Consider the following 24,008-nt stretch of genomic DNA (forward strand, 5'->3'; position numbering starts at 1 on the left):
CGCGGGTCCCCAGCTCTGTGGCCTGCTGCAAGCTGCTCCCAGAGTTCAGGCCAACTCCTGTGCAAGGCCCAGGTGTCTTCAGGGACAGCTGTACCGTCCTGGGGGAGGGAGGTGTGGGAAGCTGGTCCTGGTTCCTGGGTTTCCAACTGCATCGTCTGGTGTTGACTTTTGAAAACCGCGAGGAGTCGGCCTCCCCTGCTCTTTCTGGTGAAGGCCCCCAAGGAGCAGGCAAGTGCTCCCGGGCCCCAGGCCTCTACCTTTGTAGCTGCACACGCTGTGTTCACAAGGCTGGTGCCCTAACTGCGCGCCACACTCTGTGCAGCGGAGGCTCCGGCCGGCGCTCTGCTGGGGTCATGGGCACGACCCTCCGTGGATGTAGACTGCTCACCAGTCTTGAGACTCGGCCAGTCTTCCTGGTTGTCCTCAAGCAGCAGTCCATCTCATGCCGGGGGCTCTGGACTGCTGGTCAGGGACTCGAGGGTCACCTGCTGCGGGGGCTGCACTTGGTCCCTCCCTCGGGGGCGGGGAGGGTGACGGCTGCCCTCGCCGACAAGGCAGGTGGGTCTTTCTTTGTAGGAGTTCTGCACCTTTAGGAGTCTCACACCTACTAGGAAATGTGATTCTATGTGAAACGTGGGTCAAGGGCAAGGAACGTTTAAAGTTCCCTTGTTCTTGCGAGTGTGGCTTGTAGTGAGGTTATGTGTTTTGATGTCTCTGTGGCTCTGTTTCTATAAGTCGTGTTGCTCAGGCCCCGGTAGTTGACTTTGAGAAGGAAGCGTGAGGGCCTGGTGAGAACCCGAGTCCCACCCTGGAGGGGCCGGGGTTGGACATCAGTTGACAGCTGGGCCCGTGGTTTCTGTGTGGTCATCCTGGGTCGTCACCCTTGTCAGCGCAGTTGCCTCACTGCCCCTCCCCCTTTCTAAACCCCACCCTCCGTGGAAGCACATCCTCCCCATTATTAACGTGAGAAGCGCCCGGGGTGGGTGTGTGACAGGGTCCCTGCCCTCGGCGTGCAGGGCCTGGCGCGGGGGCCACCCAGACTCCAGGAGGGCAGTGGAGCGGCACTCGGTGTCAGCCCTCCCCGAGCTGCGCCTTTCCTGGCCTGGGGGAGACCAGTGGCTCTGAGAGGTCAGCACGCTGACGGGGCCCGCCCTTCAGGAGCCCCAGGCCGGCGCGAGTCACGCCGTGAGCCGGGGCTCTGGTCCCCGACGGGGAGCACCAGGGACGCCGGCAGTCGGCAGGGGTGCAGCCGGGCCAGCCTGGAGGAGGGCCACCGAGGCCCAAACCACGGCCTCAGCCACGCTCGGAGGCCTGCTCCCGGTTCTCTGTCTAGCCTGAGGCCGATGAGTGCCCTGCACGCCTAGCAGCCCTGGCACGGCCTTCGTGGTGCTTCTTAGGTCTGGAAAATGTGGCCCCTCCCGAGATCCCCTGGGCGGCCGCCTGACAGCAGCCGGCCGGCGGGGTGGGGAGGCCCCTCAGGCTCTCAGGTGTCCCGACGCTCGCCCGACAGCGGCCTGCCCTCCCCTGCCCCGTGGCCGTCTTCTCATCCTGGCCTCCATGTGTGGAGGACCCCCGGCCCACGGTGGTGGGCCACGATCCTGGCTGTCTCCTCCGTGTCCGAGCCGGCGGCTGTGGCGGACGCCGCCCTACGGACGCGCCGCACGGAGGGCCCCGCTGCGCACTCCGGTTCCGGCGCCGCACTGCCTCGCGCTGCCGCTGCTCCACAGCCCTCGCCAGCCCGGCCGCCCCGGCTCTCGCACGGCCGCTCCAGACGCGGGTGGGGAGACGAGGGCACACCCCACCCCCGCTACGGGGCACGCGCACGCAGGGGAGCAGGGCACGTGGGGGCTCCGTGCCTGGGCGCCCCTCACCCAGCAGCAGCAGCGCGGATCGTCGCGGGGATTGTAGGTTAACCCGCGATGTGCTTAACTGAGATTCGTCGCGGCCCCGGCTGTTCGGCCACGTCGGCTCTTGTGTCCAAGAGAAACAGGCGCTGAGCCTGCTTATTCTCCGCACCACAGGAGGGTGCAGGGCGAGCGGGTAGTCGTGGGCGAGGTCGCCCACAGTGCCCACGGTGCCCGCGGGACCTGGGAAGGGGCCCCGATCGCTGGCCTTGTGCCACAGCCTTTACGGATTCCCAGTGGCCACCAGGCCCGGTTTAGAGAGGCCGGGCTCCAGGGGATAACAGACCCCTGACCAGAGCAGACAGCTGGGGCTCCGTGCGGCCCGGCAGCCTCATCAGAGCGCCTCCCAGCTCCCGGGGACACTTCGGCAGCTCCGCTTTGCAGGTGGGGAGACCAAGGCCCCGAGAGGAACCGACCTACACAGGGTCCTGCCACGCTAATGGGCTGGAGCCCAGGTCAGTACCAGGTCGGTGGGCTTTGGTGGCCCCTCGTGCTCCCTGTTCTGAGGAGCGGGGATCAGTCCGTCCTCTGTGGTGGGCGCAGCGCCTCAGCCTCTGTGCAGCCCTGCCCATGGGCCCCAGGCTGCTCCCCCGCGTGGATAGGGTGGGTTTCCCCATGGCCGTCTGAGCGGTTCTGGAGGGGAAGAGCCAGCGTGGCTACAGGGCCACGTCTGCTCCGTGGTTTTCTCGAAGCTGGATCTTCCCTCAGAGCCGAGGATGTGGAGGAAGTTGACGGTGGGAGCCCATGAGATGCCAAGTCGTCGTCTGACTTTGGGAGGCCGGCCTCCGCCGTGCAGCCTCAGAGGCTCCTTCCCAAGGAGTCAAGTCAGCGCTCCCCAGAGTCAGGGGAGACCTTGGCACGTCACGCAGCTCTGCTGATGAAACTTTTCTGCCACACTTTCAGCCAAGAAGAGCTCACAGTCCGGCTTCCAAATGACGCAATCAATGACAATATTCCGTTACTTAGAAAAAGCTGTTCCGCTGTAGTCATGTGTGCTTTTATTTGTGTGTACTGCATGTGTGTGTGTGTGGTATAAAACACGCAGATCACATCAGAGCCGTACACTGAAGTGTTCCAGGTGTGCGTGAAGAAATGATTAGATGTCTGGGGGTGAGGGGCGGAGGGGGAGATGGGCCACACCGTTGGACACAGGGGGTCACCACACTTCCCTTAATAACAGAAAGAGGAGAAAAGAGGGAGGGCGGTGGGCCTGAGCATGTCCCGGGGCCGCCTGCTGGGACCTGCGTCCTGCCCCATATGCGCTCACCCTTCCACTCCTCCTGCAGGAGGGGGTTCACAAAGCCGGACTCGCTGTCTTGCTGACGGTTGGTGGGGAGCCTCTGTCACGCCCTGTCCCTCGAGGGAGCCCGTCGATCGCTGCCAGGTTGAGTGCTGCTGCTGCTGCCGGTTAGGACCTCACCTGCACGCACCTCGAAGCTGGGGTTAGGAGGGGAAAGGACCAGAGTTTTTATTCTGGGAGTTTATTTTTTCTCTTCCCAAACCTTTAATCGACATTAAAAATAGTGCACGTGGGGCTTCCCTGGTGGTGCAGTGGTTAAGAATCCACCTGCTAATGCAGGAGACACAGGTTCGAGCCCTGGTCCGGGAAGATCCCACATGCCGCGGAGCAGCTAAGCCCGGGCGCCACAACTACTGAAGCACGCGCACCTAGAGCCTGTGCTCTGCAACAAGAGAAGCCACCACAATGAGAAGCACGCGCGCCACAACGAAGAGTAGCCCCTGATTGCTGCAACTAGAGAAAGCCTTCGTGCAGCAATGAAGACCCAACAGCCAAAAATAAATTAGTTAAACTAATTAATTACTTAATTTAAAAAAATAGTGCACGTGACACAGTGCTTCCTGGAGACCAGGAGCGGGGTCCCCGGAGGGGCGCATGGCCCGGGGTTTCCTCTCAGCAGCCCGCACTGGGGGCATCCCGGAGTGTGCTGGCCACCTGCCATTCAGGCGTGGCCCTGGAAGCCAGGGCACCATCCCCACTACAGTGAAGGGTCCCAGGCCCAGGTCTGGCCGAGCCATGTGGGGAAGGCAGTCTGCCCCATGCCAGGATCCTGCCCGAGGACTCAGAGGAGGGTGGGTGGGGGTGTGGGTTTTTACCCCACGTGACCTGTGGAAATGACGGGGCGTGGGTCCGTCAGGCTCCCCTGTACAGAAAAGCGTGCGCTCAGGGCCGAGGCTAGATGCTGGACATTCGTGCAGGCTGGTTCCCCACCCGTGGCCTTGCTCCCTCTGCCTTGGATGGATGGCCATCACTGAGATGTGCAGTAGATTTCAGGACGCAAGATCAACATACAAAAGTCAACTGTATTTCCGTGCGTTAGCCATGAACGCTGAAACTGAAATTTAACATGGCAATGTGGTGCCATTCCTACCAGCCCAGCCTTGCTGCTGGTTTTCCATCCTTTGGGCATTTGCACTCTTCATGGAGCAGGGTTTTCCATGCAGGAGCCACTTTTTTTGTTCAGGGGTAAGTTGGGGTTTTTCAGGTGCCTCCTTCCTTACTCTCTTTCCTAACCCTATGCAAGCACCTCTGGCCGCCATCATCTCCTGGGATGCCGGAGGGCTGCCACCCAGGCTCTTGGGCCCAGGGGTAATGCCTCCTAGAGGGAGACTGCACTCTAGTTCTCTGGCGTGGCCTGAGGTGTGGGTGGGCGTGCTTGGTGGAAGGCAGGGGGAGGTGAAGGGGAGAGGTGGGAAGGACTGTTGTTGCTCCTTGGAGCTTGGTAAGGAGGGTGGGCCTAGGGCTTGGCAAGTGCCACTTATGGCAGGTTTAGAAATTTCCAAATAAATCTCTGTTTATTAGTGGTAAACAAAAACAAACAGTGTGGTATTAAAGGAGGGAGAGACACAGATCTGAATAGAGACCCCAGAAACTGTCCCACATCCGCAACTTGATTTTCGGCAGAGGTGTAAAAGTAATTCAGTGGAGAGTCTTTTCAACAAACGGTGCTCGGTGCTGCAGTAATAAGACATACACAGGGAAAAAGTGTGTCGGTTCCTTGGGCTCTTCTACGTTGACCTCTTCTATGTTGACCGTCATGCCACCTGTAAATATAGACAGTTGTGTTTCTTCCTTTCCAGTCCGAGTGCCTTCGATTGCACTTTCTTGCTTTCTTGCCCTGGCTGGAACATCTAGTGCTGTGTTGAATAGCAGTGGTGAAGGCGGATCTCCTCACCTTGTTCCCAAGCTGGTGGGGGGAGGGGGCAGTTTTACATGTTACGTGCCAAGTTGAGGAAGCTGTCCTCTATTATTAGTTTTCTGAGAATGTATATCATGAATGAGTTTTGAATTTTGTCACACGCTTTTTCTGCATCAGTTGATATGATCATGTGATATTTCTTCTTTAACCTGTCGATATGTTGGGTTTATTAGATTGATTCTTGAAAACTGAACCAGCCTTGTGTCTGTGGAATAAACTCTACTTGGTCATGGTGTGTAATTTTTTTTTATATGTTGCTGAGTAGGATTTTTGCATTTATATTTATGAGAGATTTTGGTCTATATTTTACTTTTTATTTCATTCTTTTTCCTTTGGTACTATTTTTGTCTGGCTTTGGTAGCAAGGTAACACTGGCCTCACAGAGCAAACTGGGAAATGGTTCCTTTGCTTCCATTTTCTGGAAGAGCTTATATAAAATTGGTGTTAATTCTTCTTTAAGTGTTTAATAGAATTCCAGCAAAACCATCTGGGCTTGGACATAAGGTTCTGGAGTCAGGCCTGTGATCGCTTTAGTGACAGCCAGGCCCTGCGATGGCCGTCCCTGGAGGGGCTGGCGGGCCGGCTGCACCAAGGCCTTCAGCAGCACTTTGCTTCCTCTTGCTTGTGGCCGACAGCGGACCCTGCTCCCCTGGGGCTGGGGCTCCCCCCATACTCACACGCACACTCACGATTTCCACCCGCCAAATGCTTCCAAGCAGGGCCTGACCCGCTGGCGGGGCCACGTGTGAGGGAAGGGGTTTGTGCAGGAGCTCTGGGGGTTGCGAGCAGATGTCGGCATCCAGGCGGGTGTTCCAAACCCCCTGCAGCATTTCCTGTGATTTCACCAGTGGTTGGGTCTCAGGAGGTGGCGTGCCCGGGAACACTGGGCGTGCTGATCAGCCAGACGTTCCGGCTAATAATGTCTGCGTCGGACATATTTATTCTTTGCTGAATGACTCAGAATGATCCCCATGATCTTGGGGTGCTGGTTTTGAGAGCTTATTCTTGCTGCCTCGGGGGAGGGTTTGGTGGCAATTTCACGCTTTTCTAGAACACCAGCTCGGCAGAGTTGTCCGACCCTGCCCCCCACACCCCTAGCCACCCTGGCTTCTCCGCTGCTTCACGTGGGCCTCTGTGCCCCCTCCCCGGGATGTAGCTGCCTGCTCCCCTTGCCTGGACCACCTCTCTCCCAAATATCCACGGCTGTGCCCTCACCTCTGGGTCTCAGGTGTCACTGTCCTGACGCTGTCTCCTTGACCTCAGTCCTCCTCCAGCCATTTTAAATTGCAAAACGTAAGTCAACCGACTCTCTGTCTGTTGTCCCTAATTTTCCTTCTTAGTATTATAGCCTTTCAGGGCAGTCTAACTACGGCAGGGGGGTCTTAGTTCAGGCTGCTATCACAGAATGCCATAGGCTGGGTGGCTTATAAGTAACACATTTCTTTCTCACGGTTCTGGAGGCTGGAAGTCCAAGATCAAGGCACTGGCTGTTTTGGTGTCTGGTGGGTTCTCTACCCCGTTCTCCTTGCTGTGTCTTCACATGGTGGAGGCGTGAGGAGCTTGCTCTCTTTAGTGACAGCCAGTGCCCTCTCTTATGAAGGCACTGATCCCCTTCACGAGGCCCCCGTCCTCAGGATCTACTTACCTCCCAAGGCCCCACCTCCTAGTGCCGTCGCGGGTGGGCGGTAGGATTATGATATATGAGTTCTGGGGGCACTGGAACATGGTTTGTGGTAGCAGGCGTTCCCCACAGTAAGCTTAGCACTTAGAAGAATATCTCATGTGAAGATGTTGCTTAACAAATGTATGTGGAATGCATCCAGGTCTGTTATGTACCCACTCTTCCTGACCAGGAGCTGCTGGGCCAAGTTGCCTGGGGTTCTAGGGCCTCTGTGGCCCCTCAGGGGTAGGCCCAGTGCTGCTGCCGGGGTCACACAGCAGGCAGGCCTCTCGGCCACACCGTCCCACTCCACCAGCTGGACTCTGGCCACAAAGGCCCTCGGGGCTGGACCAAGCGCCTTTTCTCTTGGGGTCCCTACAGATAGCCCCAGGGTGCACTGAGTGGCCCTGTGCCTGCTGCTCTCTGACACAGGCCAGGGACAGACAACCAGGGGGTAGCACAGCCCAGCAGCACCTTCTGGGGGTGAGCCCCACCTGCTTCTTGCGGGGACAGAGTGTATGCTGCAGACGGGTCCCTGGGCAGAGAAGGGCCTGGGAAGGAGCTGGATCGGGAGCGGGCACACCCGGTCCATTTCACACCCTTTACCTCGTCTGCACAGTGTAGGTAACAGGGCGGCTGGGAGCGTGAGACGAGGAGTGGGCACGAAGCTCCCTCTGGGCTGCGTGTCCCCGTGTGCGGTGTCCCATCCTCACCCTGCCCCAGGCCAGCTCTTCCCCTCTTGCTCTCTCCTTTGTCCAGTCTCCCACGTGGCTCATTAGAGTCACCAGAACAGTACCGTGAAGAAACCAGATTGGGGGTTCTTGGGTTGCAGGGCTGACATAGGAAATGCACTGGGAAATCAGCACGCAGATCCTCTGTGACTCGGAAGACCCCAAGTGGAGTCCCTTCCACGAAGCTGGTTCGTGGCTTCGAATCTTGAAACTATTTGTGTTAGCATTTCTGAGTCTCGGTTTCCTTATCTGTAAAGTGAGAATGCTGACGCCAGCGTCCCGGGGCTTAGGGTCACAGAGGCGTGACTGTGGTGGTGGGCTACCGAGTCCCTGCCCTGCCCTCCACTCTCCTCCCCCACCCAGCTCTGGCCCCCGCCTCGTGCCTGTCCTTGTCCCTGTCCCTAGCAGCACTCCTGAGTGAGCCTCTGTGTGTGGACCAGCCTTGGGTGCTGGGGAAATGGCCAAGAGGAAAAGCACAGAAAGATGCAGTCTTGGCTCTGGGACCTTGGGAGATCCTCATCGGGCTGGGAAGCTGGGACACCCACACCCAAAGTGGGAAGCCCACACCCGCCAGCCAGCGCAAGGCCTCAGCACCCAGGGGACAGCGTGTCCTCACGCCAGGGTGCCAGAGCAGCCCCCGAAACCAGCCCCGCCTCCAGAGCCTGCTGCAGGCCTTGGGCGGGTTCAGCAGGCTCCGGCTGCGGGAGTGGGGTTTTCCTCGGACTATAAAAGTTGATTTGCAGTATTGTCTTAGGAGAAGGACACCTTCACTCATTTACTCCGTGAGCCTTTATTGAGCACCTGCTTTTTGCTGGGTGATGTCAGCGCCTGCGGTGGGCAGACCCGGCCTTACGCTTGTGGAGCTCACAGTTTAGGGGGTGGAGCTCTAGGGGGTGTGCAGCGGGCGAGGCCGATAAGGCTTCCCCGAAGCTGAGGGTTGACAGGCGCTCGGAAGTGAGCGCGCTCGTCAGGGGAAGCGCATGCGCAGACGCCCTGGGAGGAGACAGCAGGCCAGGTTACCCGGCTGCAGGGGGTGGAGATGGGGGGGCGGGGCCCGGGGCCCGAGCCTGTGGTCGGCAGACGCGTCCGTGTTAACTGCACCGCGTGGTTTTCCTGCCTCCCCTGTGGGGACCTGCCAGGGAGCCCGGGCCACCGCGCCGTGAGGAGAGCCACAGGCAGACCCCTGGGCGGGGGCTCAGCGTCTGCCACTCGGCGGCCGAGCTGTGGGCCGCGAAGTGGCCGGAGCTCTGGGCTGGGCCTTCCCCTGGCCCGGAGGTCCCGCCTCCTCCCCCTCCCCCACCCTGGGCCTCGCAGCAGCCACCGCCCACTCGGCCTGGGGGGGAGGGGTGGTCCTTGCCCCCCAACCCCCGTGCAGGGCCGACCCCGCCCACCGCCTGACCCCGCCTCACCAGGAGTCCCGCCCACACGCCCAGCCGCGTGCTTGCGTCACCGCCCAGCCGGCTGGATCTGGTTCCAGCCGAGCCTAGCCGGCCTGACATGCGCAGTGCGCGGGGGCTGCGGCGGCCGGGAGGTGCCGCGGTCCCGGGCACACCTGGCGGCCTGGGACGCGGAGGTCAGTGCGCCGGGCCGGGAGCAGGCCGTGGGGGCTGGGAGGCGTGGGGGTCCGTCCTGCAAGGCGGGGCGGGGGCTCGGCGGCGCCCTGCAGACCCGAAACCGGGGGGTGGGGCGGGGAGGAGGAGGAGGGGCCCAGCTGCTTAGTCCCGCTTCCAGACGAGGGGGTCCGGAGCGCCCAGTCCTCCGGGCCCGGTGTCCTGAACCGCGGACAGGCTGCGTGGGGCTGGGGCTCTGAGACGCGACTCGACGCGCCGCGCCTCCTTCTCCCCGGGCGAGGCCTCGGGTGCCCGCCGACCGTGGGCTGCTTCTTCCGTCCCGGGACCCACGCCAGTCCCCTGGGCTCTGCCGGCCCCACCTTCTCTCTGTAAGAGCGGGGAGTGGTCTGGACCACGTCGCTGCCCCCTCCCCCAGGCTGGGCTGTCATCACCGTTGGCGACCCGCCTTCGGGGCCTTTGTAGCCGGAGGCCTTAGCCCTGCGGGGTCCACCGCCACAGAGCGCATTGAGTGTCAGGGCTTGGGGGCGGAACCCACCAGGGCATCTACCATTTTGCTTGTGAAATTACCTGGGTATGCGTAGCTCTTTACTTGGCAATGTGAGTGTTTAGTTTTTTAATTCATTGTTACACTCAGGAATTCTTACAAAGTGTGGGGGGAAGAAGTCCATCAGTTTCCTAGTGTGATGAAATGACTTTGGAAGTTACACTTAACAGCGGATGGAGCTGACATCGTGAGGTGCTACCTGCACGTTTAACGAAGCCTTTGGATTTTCCTGTTTCCTTCTTTTGGGACCACTAACATGTTTTGTTTTGTTGCCTGAAGAGCCTGCAGCCTGGTGCCTGCGGGGCTGGAGGGCAGCTGGGCCCCTGTAAGGCCCGCGGTGGGTTAGGACGCGGCCCCAAACGGGTGTATCTGCTCTGTGCCCGGTCGTGCAGTTTTCTCTCCCAAGGACGCAAGGCGCAGAAGCCGCTGGGGAAGAGGACAGTCCAGAGTCTGCTGGGTTGACAAGGGGTGAAAACGTAATTGAAAATCTTGAGCAAAAGTGGGATTGTTTTTGCTTTGAGGGAGGCAGCGTCGGACGCTGTGGGAAGCCTGGCGCCCCAGGCCCACCTCGAGTATGGGGGGGAGAGAGGTCTTTGTGGTCTCGTGGTATGCTCCTCATACGTTCAGAATCTGATTTTCATTGAAATGGCACGATCAGTACTGTGAATTAGGAACGACTGTCCGCTCCTGTTTCAGAAGCTGTTGGCAGTTTCGCTCTCTGTGTGTTAAACGTTGTATCTAGACTCGCAGTTCGTACTATTGGTGTTCCACTCAGCTCTGCCCACGCTGGCTGTCCATCTCCCGGAACTGCATTTCCAGGTTAAACACAAAATGCAGCCTGAACTCCTGGTCAGTCACACGTTTCCAAAGATGAAAGGAAAGCAGCTTCTGGTAGGGAGGAGGTGGGCGTGGCCGGGCCTGCAGAGCGGGGGGGGGGGGGGCAGCTTCTCTGAATACACGAAGCGGACCCTCCGTGACCTTTGCCTTCCGATACCGGGACAGTCCACATTAGGCTGTTGACCGTGCAGAGCACAGCTGGGCCCCAAGCCTGTGTTGGCCTCTCAGCAGCGAAAGCGATGGGGAGGGTTGTAAATCATCTTCCTGCCTAGAACCAAGGAGGGCCCACGGGCCGGTCCTGTGCGTGGACATCAGAGCTCCTGCAGAGGCCAGCCAGCCAGGGCCTGTTTGCTCCCTGGATATGGGCGAGATTAACCCAAAAGCTCAGCCGAGATTCTGGGAAGCAGTGAGAGCGGGTGGCCCTTGGGATCTGGGGGCCAGGAAGGCCTGTGCCCTCTGCAGCTGGGAAGGGGGTGTGGGGTCCTGGCCCTGGGCCACTGTCCTGGGCCTGCTGGTGGGAGACCTTGGGGCTGTGAATGAAGATGTCCAGTGGGCAGTGGGGGTGGGTGGCAGTCTGTGTCCCCAGGAGGCCTTAAAGACTGGGTGTGTAGGAGCCAGGTTCCTGCTAAAAATCAGCCAACGAAAGCCACCCCCCATGAATGCCTGCTAAGAAGAATCGCTGGACCTCCTCAGCCCACCCCCGCCCCGGGGCTCATCGGGGAAGCAGGGTAGCCGCTCTGGAAGTGGAAATGCTGCCGGAGGAGGAGTAGGTCGCGGGGCCCTCTACCCGCTTCGTTCCTGTGGGCTGGAGCGCTCCCTGATGGGACGGGCTGCGTCTCCTCTGTTCTTCTGTCCCTCTCCCGTGGGGTCTGGGGTCTCACCTAAGACCGCAGTGGCCCTGAGGTCTCCGTGCCGCACCTCAGCAGCACGTGAGCGCGAGGGCCTGCTGTGCCGGGGACCAGGCCTGCCCCCGCCCCCAGCCCGTGGGTGCCCATGTGACCCCGGAGCCGGGTGCTCCTCACGCTTCCCCCGCAGGCCTGCGTCAGCTCGGCCACAGCTCAGCCTGTGTCCCCCGAGGCCCCTGGCCCGGGCTTGTCGGACACGGCGTCTCGTGGGGGAGGCGCTGGGTGCACCAGCTTCCCGCGTCCAGGTCCTGGGCCTCGCGTGCCGGTGCTGACCTGCCCGTGCACCTGCTGGCTTTGGCTCTCCTTTGACCACGTGTCCCTGCGGGCTCTGCCCCCGCCTCCTCCCTAGATCGCAGCCTCTCAAGGGAGCCGAGGGATCTCCCCCATCCTAGCTGTCCCCCGAAGCTGTAGCCTGGCTTTGCTCTATTGTCCATCCAAGGGCAGGAACGGATGGACAGCCTGTGAAAAGGTAAAATGAGTAAATATCTCAGGACTTCCTGCTTCCAGAAACGAACCTGATCTCTGTAAACACAGTTCCTGTCTCAGGGCAGTTAAACCAGGCCTCCTGCTGTCTACAGGCCAGAGGGGGTCCTGCCCGCCCCCCCCGCCCCCCATCTTGCAGGTGTGGGCCTTGCGGAGAGGATGTCCTTGCTGGCCGGGACCCCTGTCCAGAGGAGATGAGAAGTTGATCACAGCACGGCCTTGGGAGAGCCAAGAGTCCTTCCGTCATCCAGGCTGAAGCTCGGGGGACCTTGAGGGAGTTTCGTAGGGCTGGTCATCCACTCCCTGACTTCGGCACCCTGATCTGTGTTTCGTGTGTCTTCTGGCTTCTCAAGCGCACGTTGGCACGTAGCAAACGTTCATTTTAATCCTTGCAGAAGAGAACAGAATGTAAGTTAAGTCTTCTGGTCGCCGATGCCCCTGGCCCGCTGAGCGTGCAGCCGTGCTCAGAGTTTTTGTTTTGAAGCTGGTCTCTGACAAGGGCCAGTGTCTCCAGCCCAGGTGGGGGGCAGGTCCTGCTGGCAGCCAAGGCCACGGGGTTTGAAACAGTTGATGTGGAAGACCTTTCCCGGAGCCCTGGCCTGTCTGCAAGGGGCCACCGTCCCTCAGTAGCACAGCCCCCAGCCTGGGCCATGGCTGTTGCCGTGGCGACGCCCCCACCCCTCGAAACCCTCACCTCTTCCTCTGTAACCCAGGAGCTGGGCTCCGGCGGGATCCACGTGTGTTTCTGGCCAAGAGGGTCTGGCGGTTTCGTCATACCGTCCAAGACCCATGTGGAAGGGGACCAGGGGGTGATGGGCTGGGAAGGGGAGAGACGTGGGCCCGGGAAGGGACGCCCTTTGTCCCAGGTGCTGTGTGGTGGTAGAGGCCGGGGCTGCAGGCGGGGCGGCGCTGGGCAGGGTTCTTGGGAGGGCTCTGTGTCACTGATGCTGGGACCCACTGGGGTTGAGCGTTTCCTTGTGCTGTGCGTGTTGACAGCAAATCACAGTGGCCCTGGGGGGTGGGCGGCGGGGCCAGGCTTTCGTGTACTGTACAGGGACCTCTCGCAGTGTCGCCTCACGTGGATCTGCCCTGGGTGCGGTCATGAAGCACGGAGGCTGTATTTTGTGATCTGGTATCTGTTTCAGCGTGGGCCCCTGTGCTTGTGTATCCTGGTTCACGCATTTGAAAACGTCTGGTCTCTGCAGCATCTGGATGGAGGAGCTGTGCCCTGCTCTGAACGGCCACTCAGCCCGGGGCAGCCGCTGTCCCTGTCCTCCAGGAGCTCACTTAACCTCCGGCCGTGCGCTCCTTGAGGCCAGAGCCCGTGTCTGCCTCAGCACCGGCACCGGCAGCAGCAGCGGCAGCTCTGCAGGGCACCGGGCCCGCCACCCACGGCCCACGGTGCTCGCAGCGTCCCTACTTCCCCAGCCCAGCCGCTCACGGGGTTGATCAGAGCAGCCTCCTGCATTGTGTGCATGCTTTCTGAAGTTGTTTGGAATTGGGTTGGGTTTTTTTTGGCCGAGCTGCGAGGCTTGTGGGATCTCAGTCCCCTGACCGGGGATTGAACCCGGGCCGCAGCAATGAAAGCCCGGAATCCTAACCGCTAGGCCACCAGGGAACTCCCTGGAATTGTTCTAGTTTTAATCAGAGTACTGCAAATAAAATGAAGGGGGTACATACCACTGTTTCTATTTCTGAATTAGCAGAGGAAATTCAGCATCACTCACAGGTTGGGGGAATGAGCGTTAAAAGAATTTAACAATTTGTAACTGAAATCTTAGTGTCTCCTGTGTGTTTCTGCTCTTGTTCTGCAGGGAAGCTGGTGGAGAGGGGGGAGGCTCATGGCGTCTGTGTTGCCTTCAAGTTGCGTCTAGTTATTTCAAAACACAAAGTTTTATTTAAATGTTACAGGAAACACTCCCTCTTTTGTTCTTCATCATTTTCAGGAAAGGAAAAAGGAATTGATTGGCTGCCATGAGTTTCCCTTTTGACTTTTAATAATTGCAATAATGCTTCTGATTAAGGTTTAGTTTTCAAGCTGAAGCAGTGTCTCAAAGGAGCTGCAGGCGGGGACTGGGCGTCCTGCCCACGGATGCCTGGCTTCGGCAGCGGAAGGAAGAGGGGGCTGTGTGGCCTGGGGAGGGCCAAGTCTGGGACCAGCTTCCTCTCAGGCGCCCCCTTCCACCCCTGAGCTCCTGTTGCTTCAAGGTTCAGCCGGCTCCATGGGACTCCGGGAGAGAAGCCGGTGCTCCTGGCCTCGGCGGTGTCTGGACAGAGACCTGTGGTTAAGGATCACTCTGCGGGGGGTGCCTGGCAGGGACCTGCGCTCCGACCACCTCTGGAGAGTCGCCGTGCCCTTGGGGACGCTGTCTGGCCTGTGGACAGACAGCTGAGCCGAGTGACTGGACCACTTGTGCTGCCCGGGCCCCTGCCCCCGCCACCTCAGGGTCACTTTGACCCTAAACCCAGCCCTCACACTGGGGTCAGGTCACGCCTCACAGCTCACCCCTGGTTCAGGCTCATGTTTCATTGGCAAGGATTTTTAACGCACACCTTTCTAGTTCCCTAATTCTGTGGTTGATGGGTTTCGCCTGGACAGAGTGGGTGGGTTTGGGGCCCCACCCCGCGTCCTCTGTCAGCAGGCTGGCCGATGATCCTGTCCCCGTGTGTCAGTGGTCAGCAAGGAGCAGCCCCCCTGACCCCCGACCCGGGCCTGGAAGTTCCACCCGGGGGTGGTCCCTGCACTGCTGGTTCCAGCCGAGTCCAGGCTCCTCAACAAAGCACGTCCGCGGCCACCACTGCCCAATGGCACCTGCCGGGTGGTGGAAGGGAAGGTGGACCCCGACGCTGAGTTTGATGCTGTTTGAAGTAGGAGGCTTCTGAGGAACACGTGGGTGACGGGCACTGCCCTCTCCCCACCGCGTTGGCCCCTCTGAGCCCACGCCCCTGGGGCTCCCCCAGCTCTGCTGGCGTCAGGGTCAGAGATCCCGCTGTCAGCTGTCCCCTTCCCTCTCCCCCCCCAACCCCCCAGCTGAGCCGGACCTGGCTCTGGGCCTGAGCTCAGAGGCGGAGAGAGCGGCCCCTGCACTGTGCCCCGGCAGCACGGGGCTCAGAACTGCCTGGCTCCACAAGCTTCTCCTGAGCTGGTGGGGGACCAGAGGGTCTGCAGGCAGGAGACCCCCGCCCGGGCTACACTGTCCCCCGCAGCTGTGTGGTGTAACCTGTGAGCACGAGGCAGCAGGGGCCCCCCAAACGTAGCCCGTCTCAGGCCACCCCAGCTGACCCTTCCTTTCTTGGCTCCCCCCAGATCTGTGACCCCCAGCGTGGAGAGCCAGACCCCCCACCCCTTCCTGTGCGTTGGGGCCTCCGGGCGAATCCAGTTCAAAGCCCTGGGCAGGAGCTGACGAGGGGGTCTGAGCCAGGCCAGTGGGAGCCCACGCGGGAGGTCAGGGAGGTCGTGGTGGTCTAGGAGCCCCGCCCAGAGTGGGGCCTGAGAGGCCCTGGGGGGAACCACACTGGGACAGAGGGGTCCCCAGGACCGCCTGTCTCCAAATGCACACACAACTCGAGAAAACCTCACCTGAAAGCCTGACACATGGTCGGGGTGCAGGGGGAGCCCAGAGAAGGAGAACCGACCCATCTAGCAGATGGGCTCCTCTGTGCCCTCCCGGGTCTGTGCGGGGCCTGCCCCACCCTCCTGGGTCAGCCTCGGTTCATAGATGAAGACTTCGCTCCCTGAGACTGGAGAGAAGGAAAAAGGTGGCTGGAAGAGAGGCCCGTTTGGAACCTGGGACGCCCTCGCAAGGCAGTGGGGACGGGGGGCCTCTTGTGCCCGGTCGATGGAGCGTTGCAGGACGCCTCCCCTGTCAGTGTCTCCTAATGGCCCCGCGCCCGCGGGCCAGGGACCGAAGCTCTGGTGCTACTCCCTGAGTCTTGGCCCCAACCTCCCACCCCCGTAGTGTCACCGGCAGGGGCAGGGCAGGCCTGTCCCCATCACGGAAGTGGCTGGGGAGGTGCGAGGCGAGGGGTCCTCCCGTGGTGGCAGCTGTCCCGCGGTGACCGTCCTTCCGGAGTGTCCCGCTTTTACCTGCATTCCTGGCCAGTCCTCCACGAAGGAACCGGGGACTGAAGTCCAGTCTGTGGCGCCAATGGTCGGTGCCAGCCTCGCTTCAAGGGGTCAAGGGATCACGGAGGGAGTGGGGGTCCCCCTGCACATTCTGCTCGTGCGTCCAGTGCCTTGAAGTTACAGGGCCCCCTGGGCTCCCCGGGGTCCTCCCATGGGGGCAGGGTTGTGGGTTTTCACTTTCTGGTTCTGGCTGGGGTGTGACCGGCGACACCGCCTGTCTTGGGGTCAAGACAGGGCCGGTGGCCAGAGCACAAGGCCCGCCAGGGGTCCAGGCACCCTGCTTGTGGACAAGGGCTGATGGGCCTCCTGGCCTGAAGGACCTGAGCCTGTCCTTCAAATCAGAGGGTTCAGGCTTCCCTGGTGGCACAGTGGTTGAGAGTCCGCCTGCCGATGCAGGGGACACGGGTTCGTGCCCCGGTCCGGGAAGATCCCACGTGCCGTGGAGCAGCTGGGCCCGTGAGCCATGGCCGCTGAGCCTGCGCGTCCGGAGCCTGTGCTCCGCAATGGGAGAGGCCACAGCAGTGAGAGGCCTGCGTACCGCTAAAAAAAAAAAAAAAAAAAAAATCAGAGGGTTCTCTGCCTGAACTGAGCCTGTGGAAACCTTTCCAAATCAAGGGCATGCTGTTTCTGCTCTGTGTCTCTTGCCCAGAGTCACGGGGCTGGATGCTTCCTTCATGTAGTTGTGTTTTCTCTGTGTCGCTCTTCCCGTAAGAAGTCAGCACGGTTCCTTTTGTTTTGTTGTTTATTTAGTGCATTTCCTGGATGTACTCAGTGCCTACGTTGCCCAGAAGCCGGTAAGGATTTAAGTGCTAAATGCACCTTTAATCAGCCATGTGCTACGTTACTTAATATGGTGCATGCAGGCATTCATGCGTGTATGCAATTCGTACCTGGACCTCCAGGGCCCTCCAGGCTCCACCACGGTCCTCCAGGGCCTTCCGCGGTCCTCTGGGGTCCTCTAGGGTCCTTCGGGGCCCTCCAGGGCAGCCGTGGCTGATCAGCTTGGGTGCACATCCTGCCAGAGGTCTTCGACACAGGTTGAGTTGTTTTTGTGCCCTTTGAAACATACCCCTGAAGAGCTCTAACTGGAGAGGGGGATACGTTGCTGAAATTTAAGTTTTCACCTCACTTCGTGTGAGGTCCCGTGTTTTGCCTGGAGCAGCAGCATGGTGTGGTGCTTCCGAGGAGACCCCAGCAGTCGGCTCCCCGTGGTCGTGCTAAGTTGGGGAGAGGGGGTCTGTGTTCCAGAGAGCAGTCGTGTTAACAGCGCTGCCCCTGCTGCCCCCAGGCCTTCCCCAGGAGTAGGCCTGGCCCGCGGGGAGTCCCGGGGTGGCCATGGTCCGCAGGGCTTTCTGGGGGTGTGGCTCCTCCTTCTCCTTGGTCCCCAGAAGGGCCCTCACAGGCTGCGGTTGTGGACTCCTGCCTTCCTTCCAGATGGTCTTGTGTTTTCGTGGGCTGTCCCCCCGCCAGCAGTACCAGTGGGAGGGGCGGGGGCCCCCAGGCCTGAGGACACAGGTCCCACAGGGGGACCGTCCCTGGGCTTGGGCAGGTGTGCAGAGCCCAGGGGGTCAAAGGTGCTGGCTTCCTCACGTGGTCCACACCAGGGTTTGGCCCGGTAGTGTACGTTGTTTAGTTGGAATAGCCAGCATTTAAAGTTTAGGAGATTCACTTGTAAACATGCGTTTCCAGCTTTTCTCGAGAGTCCAGTTAGCTCAGCGTTTGCCCCGGGCCCCCAGCTCCCCTGGCTGCCGCCCCTGTGTCTTGCCTGAACCCCAGCCCCTGGGCCTCATGGCTCCGAACAGCTCCTCTCGGGGGCCACGGAGTGTGTGGGCTCCCACCACTGCCACGGCAGGGACACCACCGGCCAAAGCGAGAGTGATTGAAAGAAGCTCTTTTTGTAGTTTCCAGAGTCCGTGCCTAATACAAGACCTAGGTCCTTAACGCTGGACGTTCCAGCAGCCCCAGGAGAGGCGGTTGGACCCTTCAAGTGACCCCCTCCATGGGACTGCCAGGGTCCACGTCCCCTCCGTCCCAGGCCCACGCTAGAGCCCTGGCCATGTCCCCCTACAGCCTCCTTCCTGTGCCCTTCCGTGGGGAAAGTGGCACCTCAGGCCATCACTGGGCCCGCAGAGTACCCCAAGAGCCCTCAGGGAGCGGGACCTGGCTCCTGTCTCCTGTGTGACTGGGCTCAGCCTCGGGGAAGCAGCCAGCACCCCATAGGGTCAGGGGGTTGGGCAGCAGGGGCCTGGACCTGGATTTGGAGGACACCACCGTGTCCTAGTGACAGCGGGAGCCGTGGAGGGGGTGCGTCCACCCTGGGGGCAGATGCCTCTGACCCTTCCATTCCCTTCGCAGACCTGCTCAACCTGCTGGTCTCCCTTGGGGGTCAGTGTTGGCCAATCCCCAGCCCTGACCCTTCCCCGGGACTTAGGGCCTGGTGGCCGGTGCAGTGCCCCCCTGCGTGGCTCAGAGGGGCAGGGTTGGCCTGCCGCTTTTAGTGCCAGCTTCTCTGTGAGCCAGGGAGTGTGTCTCCTAGACCCCAGCGCACCCCGCTTGGGATTTGTGACAACGTGGAGGGGCCTGGAGGGTGTAGTAGTGCTGGAATAAGTCAGACAGTGTGATTTCACTCACGTGGAATCTAAAACACAAGCAGGCAAACAGAAGATACAGAGGTCAGGGTGGTGGCTACCAGAAGGGAGGGATGGGGGAGCGTGGGGCAGGTTAGAGGCTCAACCCCAGGGTGACAGATGGAAACTAAAGGTTTGGTCGTGAGCACGCTGTTGGGTCCGCAGAAGTAGAAATTCACATAACGTTATGAGCCAGTGTTACTCCAGTGAAGAATATCCTATTTTGAAAATCTGGTTTTACTCCCTGTCAGCGGAAGTCTGATTGTTACTGGCGTTGGTGTTTTAGGCATGGTTGTGATTTTTAAAGCAAACACACACCCCTCGGGCAGCTGTGTGGTCAGAGCCCCTGCTGCCCTGTCCTCCAGGCTGTTCCAGCCTCCTGCCTCTCCCCCCTCCCTCCCCCTCCCTGTCCCCTCCCTCTCTCCTCTCCCTCTCCCCCTCCCCGTCCCCCTGCCTCTCCCCCTCCCCCTCAATGTCCCCCTGCCTCTCCCCCTCCCCCTCACTGTCCCCCTGCCTCTCTGCCCGGCTACAGTGCAGTGTGGGTCAGGTCTGCGATGCTCCGTGCAAGGCGGCGGGTCACCATTCCTCCCCAGGAAAGGAGCCCTGAGCCCCATATGGAGGTACCTCCTGGGCAGGTGGGCTGTGTGTCCCGTGTCAGGGCTGCCAGGAGTCACCCGGTGCAGTCCTGAAGCTCCACGGCAGGTAAATCCCAGGTGGTTTATGGAGGAGGAGGAGCTGGGGAAAGCAGTTTTTTTTTTTTTTTTTTTTTTTTTTTGCTGTACGCGGGCCTCTCACTGTCGTGGCCTCTCCCGTTGCGGAGCACAGGCTCCAGACGCGCAGGCCCAGCGGCCATGGCTCATGGGCCCAGCCGCTCCGCGGCACGTGGGATCCTCCCCGACCGGGGCATGAACCCGCGTCCCCTGCATTGGCAGGCGGACTCCCAACAACTGCGCCACCAGGGAAGCCCAAAAGCAGCTCTTTTGTTTGAGAAGTTTCCGGAAGGAGCGGGAGTGGAGTGGGAACACAAAGGTTGTCAGGGATTGGCATTTATGACGGCCTGCCTGCCGGGGCATGAGAGGGTCCCCGCTGTGCCTTGCTCTCCGGGATGGGGACTGTGGACGCTGGGTGTGCGGGGCCAGCGCCAGAGGCCTCCCTGGAAGTGCTGGGGCCGTGGCCGGGTCCCCAGGGCTGCCGGCCTGCAACACAGTGAACTCGCTGGGTCCTGTCTCCTGGGAGCTCAGGAGACCTTGGACTCCGCTCTTGTTTGCTTTGCAGGGTGGGGGATCGCATCACAGGTCCCAGCGCCTCCTTCCCACTCAGCCCCAGAGAGACTCTCCCAGGCACCTCCTGCCGCCCTTGGAGCCTGGGGTGGGGGTGGGAGTCCTCGGTGGGCGCGTGCAGCACCCGCCCCACCCTGCAGGACTTTCCCCGGGATCCCGGGACGAGCGGCCCAGCGTGGGCCACAGGGTCCAGGGAGCCACGGTGATACCTGCTCCCGAAGCCCTGATGGCGGTCCCCTTGCTTCCAGGGAGCCGTGTCCCCGGAGGAGCAGAGGGTCCTGGAGAGGAAGCGGAAGAAGGAGCGGAAGAAAGAGGCCCGGAGGCGGCTGCAGGAAGCGGGCATCTCCGTGGCCCAGAGCCCAGCAGCCAGGCGTTCGGGGGCTGCGCTGGCCTTGGACTACCTGTGCAGGTGCGCGGCCCCGGAGGGGTGCAGGCAGACCGACACGGGCTGGGGGCTCAGGGCCCCCGGGGGGCGGGTGGTCGCAGCCTCTGCGGCTGTGTCTGTGGGGCCAGGGGAGCCGCCTGCTCCCTGCCTGGGCGTCTGGCACCCAGAAGCGTAGCTTCAGCCGTCAAGGTCAGCGGTGACAGGTCAGTAGTTGCGGGCACTTGGGCAAGGCTACCCCTGAGCCTCCATCTCAAATCAACAAAATGCAGGTAAAGAGTCTCACTCACCTACCCCTCATAGTGTTGTGACAACCTGACAAAGTGATGGCCTTGGAGCTACCATGAAGGACTCACGGGCCATGTGCTGAAGATGGCATCTCACCGCCACTGTCAACCTTGTCACCCCACCTACATCACCACCCGCACCGACGTCACCACCGTCACCATTCACGTCACCACCACCACCAATCACGTCACCCCCCCACGTCACCATCCACGTCACCCCCCCACGTCACCATCCACGTCACCCCCCCACCGTCATTGCCACCATCATTGCCACCATCAGCATTGTTGCTGTCACCACCATCGCTGTCATCACAGGTCGCACACACCCCACATCTCCCTCCAGGAACCTGTGTTCTTTCGTGGAATCCTCGAGATCCAGCCAAGGGTTGGGGTTGGTGGCTTGGAGCCGGTTCAGGAGCAGAGTTTCTGGGGGCCCTGAAGAGGATTCTGGAAGGGCAGAGGGGCCTGAGGATGTGTGTGAACCCAGCGATAGGCTGGGAGGGGCGCCGTGGAGACAGAGGAGCATTTCAGAGCCCTGTCTTCCGAGAAGGAGGAGCTGCCCGGCTGCCCTGGCTCTGTATGAAGCGGAATCTTCCAGATTCCTGGACCGGGCTGAGCACCGATGAGTCATCTGCACGGGCAGCCCAGGGTTCGGACCTCCCCCTCCTCTTTGCCCTCGTCCCCCTCCCGCTCCCCCTGCTGTCTCTGAAGCCTGCGAGGCTGTGGCAGAGCATTAGACGCTACCCCGCGTCTCTTCCAAGCCTGGGGCCCCGCTGGGCCCGGGCAGGGCTCCCACCTGCTGGATGGACTGGGGCTTGCCATTCCCCCAGCCCCAGCCGGAGCCTGCTCTGGCACAAAGGGGGGCACAGGCCATAACCGGGATGGGTGCCCTGGGGAGCCTCGGGCCTTGTTCTGGCCCTGCCTGAGACCCCGGGAGCAGCCCTCCTTCGGCTCTGCTGGGATCTCCGATCGCGCCTTCCCTTCCTCGTGGGGACCTGCTCCCGTTAAGATCTGCCCGCCTCCCTGTAGGAAACACGCCTTCAATTCAGTGCCTCCCTCCCCGCCCAGGGAAGTCCTGGTGCCTTCCTCACCCTGCAGGGGCCACCGTTGGCTGGCCGGCGGGGGCCACGTGGAGCCCAGTGGGAGGGGAGGCCCAGTCTGCGCACCGGCGGAGGGAGCTGCCCGGCAGCCTCCCCTGACCCTGGGCCTGGCCTTGGGCTGTGTTCAGGGGGTGGCCAGCAGGCCCCTCATTGACACCTGGTCCCGTCCCGGCACCTTCCACCTGCAGCTGAGGTGATATTTTCCATGGTGAACACGGCCGTACAAAGCAGCCAAGAGAGGCACCTGCAGGCTCCGCTGTCGGGGGACTGCTCTGAAGACGGTGGTCCTGGGGAGGGGACGGTGGACCTACTCAGCAGCTCAGACGGCCCCGCTCAGCGCCCCCCAGGGGACCAGAAGCTGTGGGGTGCTGTGGCTTCAGAGCAGCCGTGGGTCCCTAACCGCAGGCAGCGCACGTACCTGCCTCTCACCCCTCTGGGTCATGAGAACATCCTTCGTCCCCGACCTCACGGTGCTGAGAGCCGCATCCTCGGATCTGCTCGCGGTGCAGCACCCCCTTGAGAGGGTCGGGCTCGGCCCTAACCCCCCAGGGCCTGCGCTCCCTCCCTGCTGGCCTCTGACCTCTCACTTCCCCTGCTCACCAGAATCACGCAGATGCTCCATCTGTGGGTCCCTGCCTTCTGGGGAGGCATTTCTGGGTGGGGCTGGGGGCCCCTGTGGTCACTCGGTCATCATTCATGTGGTCCTGGTGTGTCTGGGAGCCGCCTCCTCTGCCCGTTGCGGATTTCCGTGGGGCCGCACAGCCCCCAGGCCTCCAGCCGGGTGCCCTTTGCTCCTCGTGGGCCCGGGCAGCCCATCTGAAGCCAGTCCGATGCTCCAGACACCCGAGCCGCTTCTGGGGCCCGGCGGACCACAGGGTTGAGCTGATCCTGGTCAGAGCCCTGGGGTCAGGGAGGAGGGAGTGCTTCGGGCCCGTGCCCAGCTCATCTGCGTCACCAATGCAGCAGTGAGGGCGCCAGGCCTGAGGTGGTCCTTCCCTCCCAAACCCTCTGGCAGCTCAGGAGGGACCTTGAGACCCTGGGAAGAGTGAGGTCTTCCAGGGCAGATGAGTTGGCCAGGGCGCGATGCAGGTGGAGCGACGCAGTAACTGGATTGGGGCCGGTGCAGGGGTGTTCTTTATTATAGAGACTGCTTAACCGGAGCGAGGGCGAGGGCCCTCTGGAGACCGCAGAGGAGCAGATGTGGGGGGCCGGGCCGAGCCCAGGGAGCGCAGGGGCTCACGGGCAGCAGGGAGGTCACGGGAGCCGCGCCAGCAGACTTGGCGGGGAAGCGGTGCACTGCAGAACCACGGGGGGCCGCTGTGGACATGGACACCAGAGAGGGCTGCTTGCCTGCGCTGGGAAAGACGCCCCCCCCTCCCCACCCCGTGTGTCCAGCATCTTCTGTGTAACTTTGTTCCGTCTGGGAAGGAAACATCTTGAAGGGCCCATCTCCACTTTCGCGGGCAGAGGATGAGCGGTGGGTTTGGAGCCGAGAGACAGTTACGTCATTACTGGCAGCAGGGAGTGGTCCCCCGGGCGGCGGTGGCCCACACAGCGCACGCCCTCCCAGTCGGGCCAGCAGAGGAGCCTGAGGAGATGGCCAGGGGCCGCTGACTCCCCAGCCTGGTGGCCCTTCCTCTCTCCCTTTCTTCCTCCCCTCCCTCGAGTCGCCCACCTCCCTCCCTCCCCCCTCCTCCTGGTGGGGCGCCCCTGCGGCTGCAGAAGGCTGAGCCGGGCCCTGTTGTGGACACACACGTCACCCCGGCCTCGCCACTAAGCACTGGAGGCGGGACTCCAGGCACAGGCGGGGTGTTGGTCCCCCAGGAGGGCAGGAGCTGTGGCCAGGTCCTCCTCGGTTGGTGGCTGCCACACAAAGTGCCGTGGTCCCCGGGCAGACATGGGGGGGCGCCTGGGTGGCTGTGCCATCACGTGACACGGCACGTGGGAAACTCCACAGGCGTGAAGCGTGTGCTTCTGCCTCAGCCCCGCCAGCCACGGGGCTGCTTGTCCTGAGAGAATGGACCGGCTGGGCGGTCAGGGAGGCCGACCTCCCGCCGTCCTGCAGCCCCGCTGCCCGCACTCTGCCCCCTCCACGGCCGCCAGCGCCCGGGTCCCGACACACAGACCTCTGTCCGTCTCGGGGCCTCCGCCCCAGCGTTCGGGTCTCCCCTGGGCACTGGCTCCCGACGTGGCCTGCTTTCTCCACCTCGGGCCCCTTCAGCCTGGGCTCCACGGGACCAGCCGCACTTTGCCGCAGCATCCTCATCACCTGGGGGCCCAGTGCGTCCGAGGCCCTTGGGTGGTGACGTGCAGGCTGGGCTAATGGGACCCCTGTGTGGCCCTCGGGGTCAGG

General features: G+C 61.7%; 1 protein-coding gene across 3 annotated transcripts in view; it reads left to right on the forward strand.

Moving 5' to 3' along the window:
* The window catches only part of CHLSN (cholesin), a 97,916-nt gene that overhangs the window by 70,533 nt on the left and 3,375 nt on the right, over nucleotides 1-24,008 (forward strand). For 2 of the 3 annotated variants that reach the window (XM_081255735.1, XM_081255736.1), the window contains one exon: nucleotides 20,135-20,295. The exons of the other annotated variant lie outside the window; for it this stretch is intronic. In XM_081255735.1, coding sequence (XP_081111861.1) covers nucleotides 20,135-20,295 — 161 coding nt within the window. The remainder of the gene's footprint in view (nucleotides 1-20,134; nucleotides 20,296-24,008) is intronic. 3 annotated transcript variants of the gene reach the window in all.

Source organism: Mesoplodon bidens (genome assembly GCF_964165515.1).
Source record: "Mesoplodon bidens genome assembly, chromosome: 15".
NCBI lineage: Eukaryota > Metazoa > Chordata > Mammalia > Artiodactyla > Ziphiidae > Mesoplodon > Mesoplodon bidens.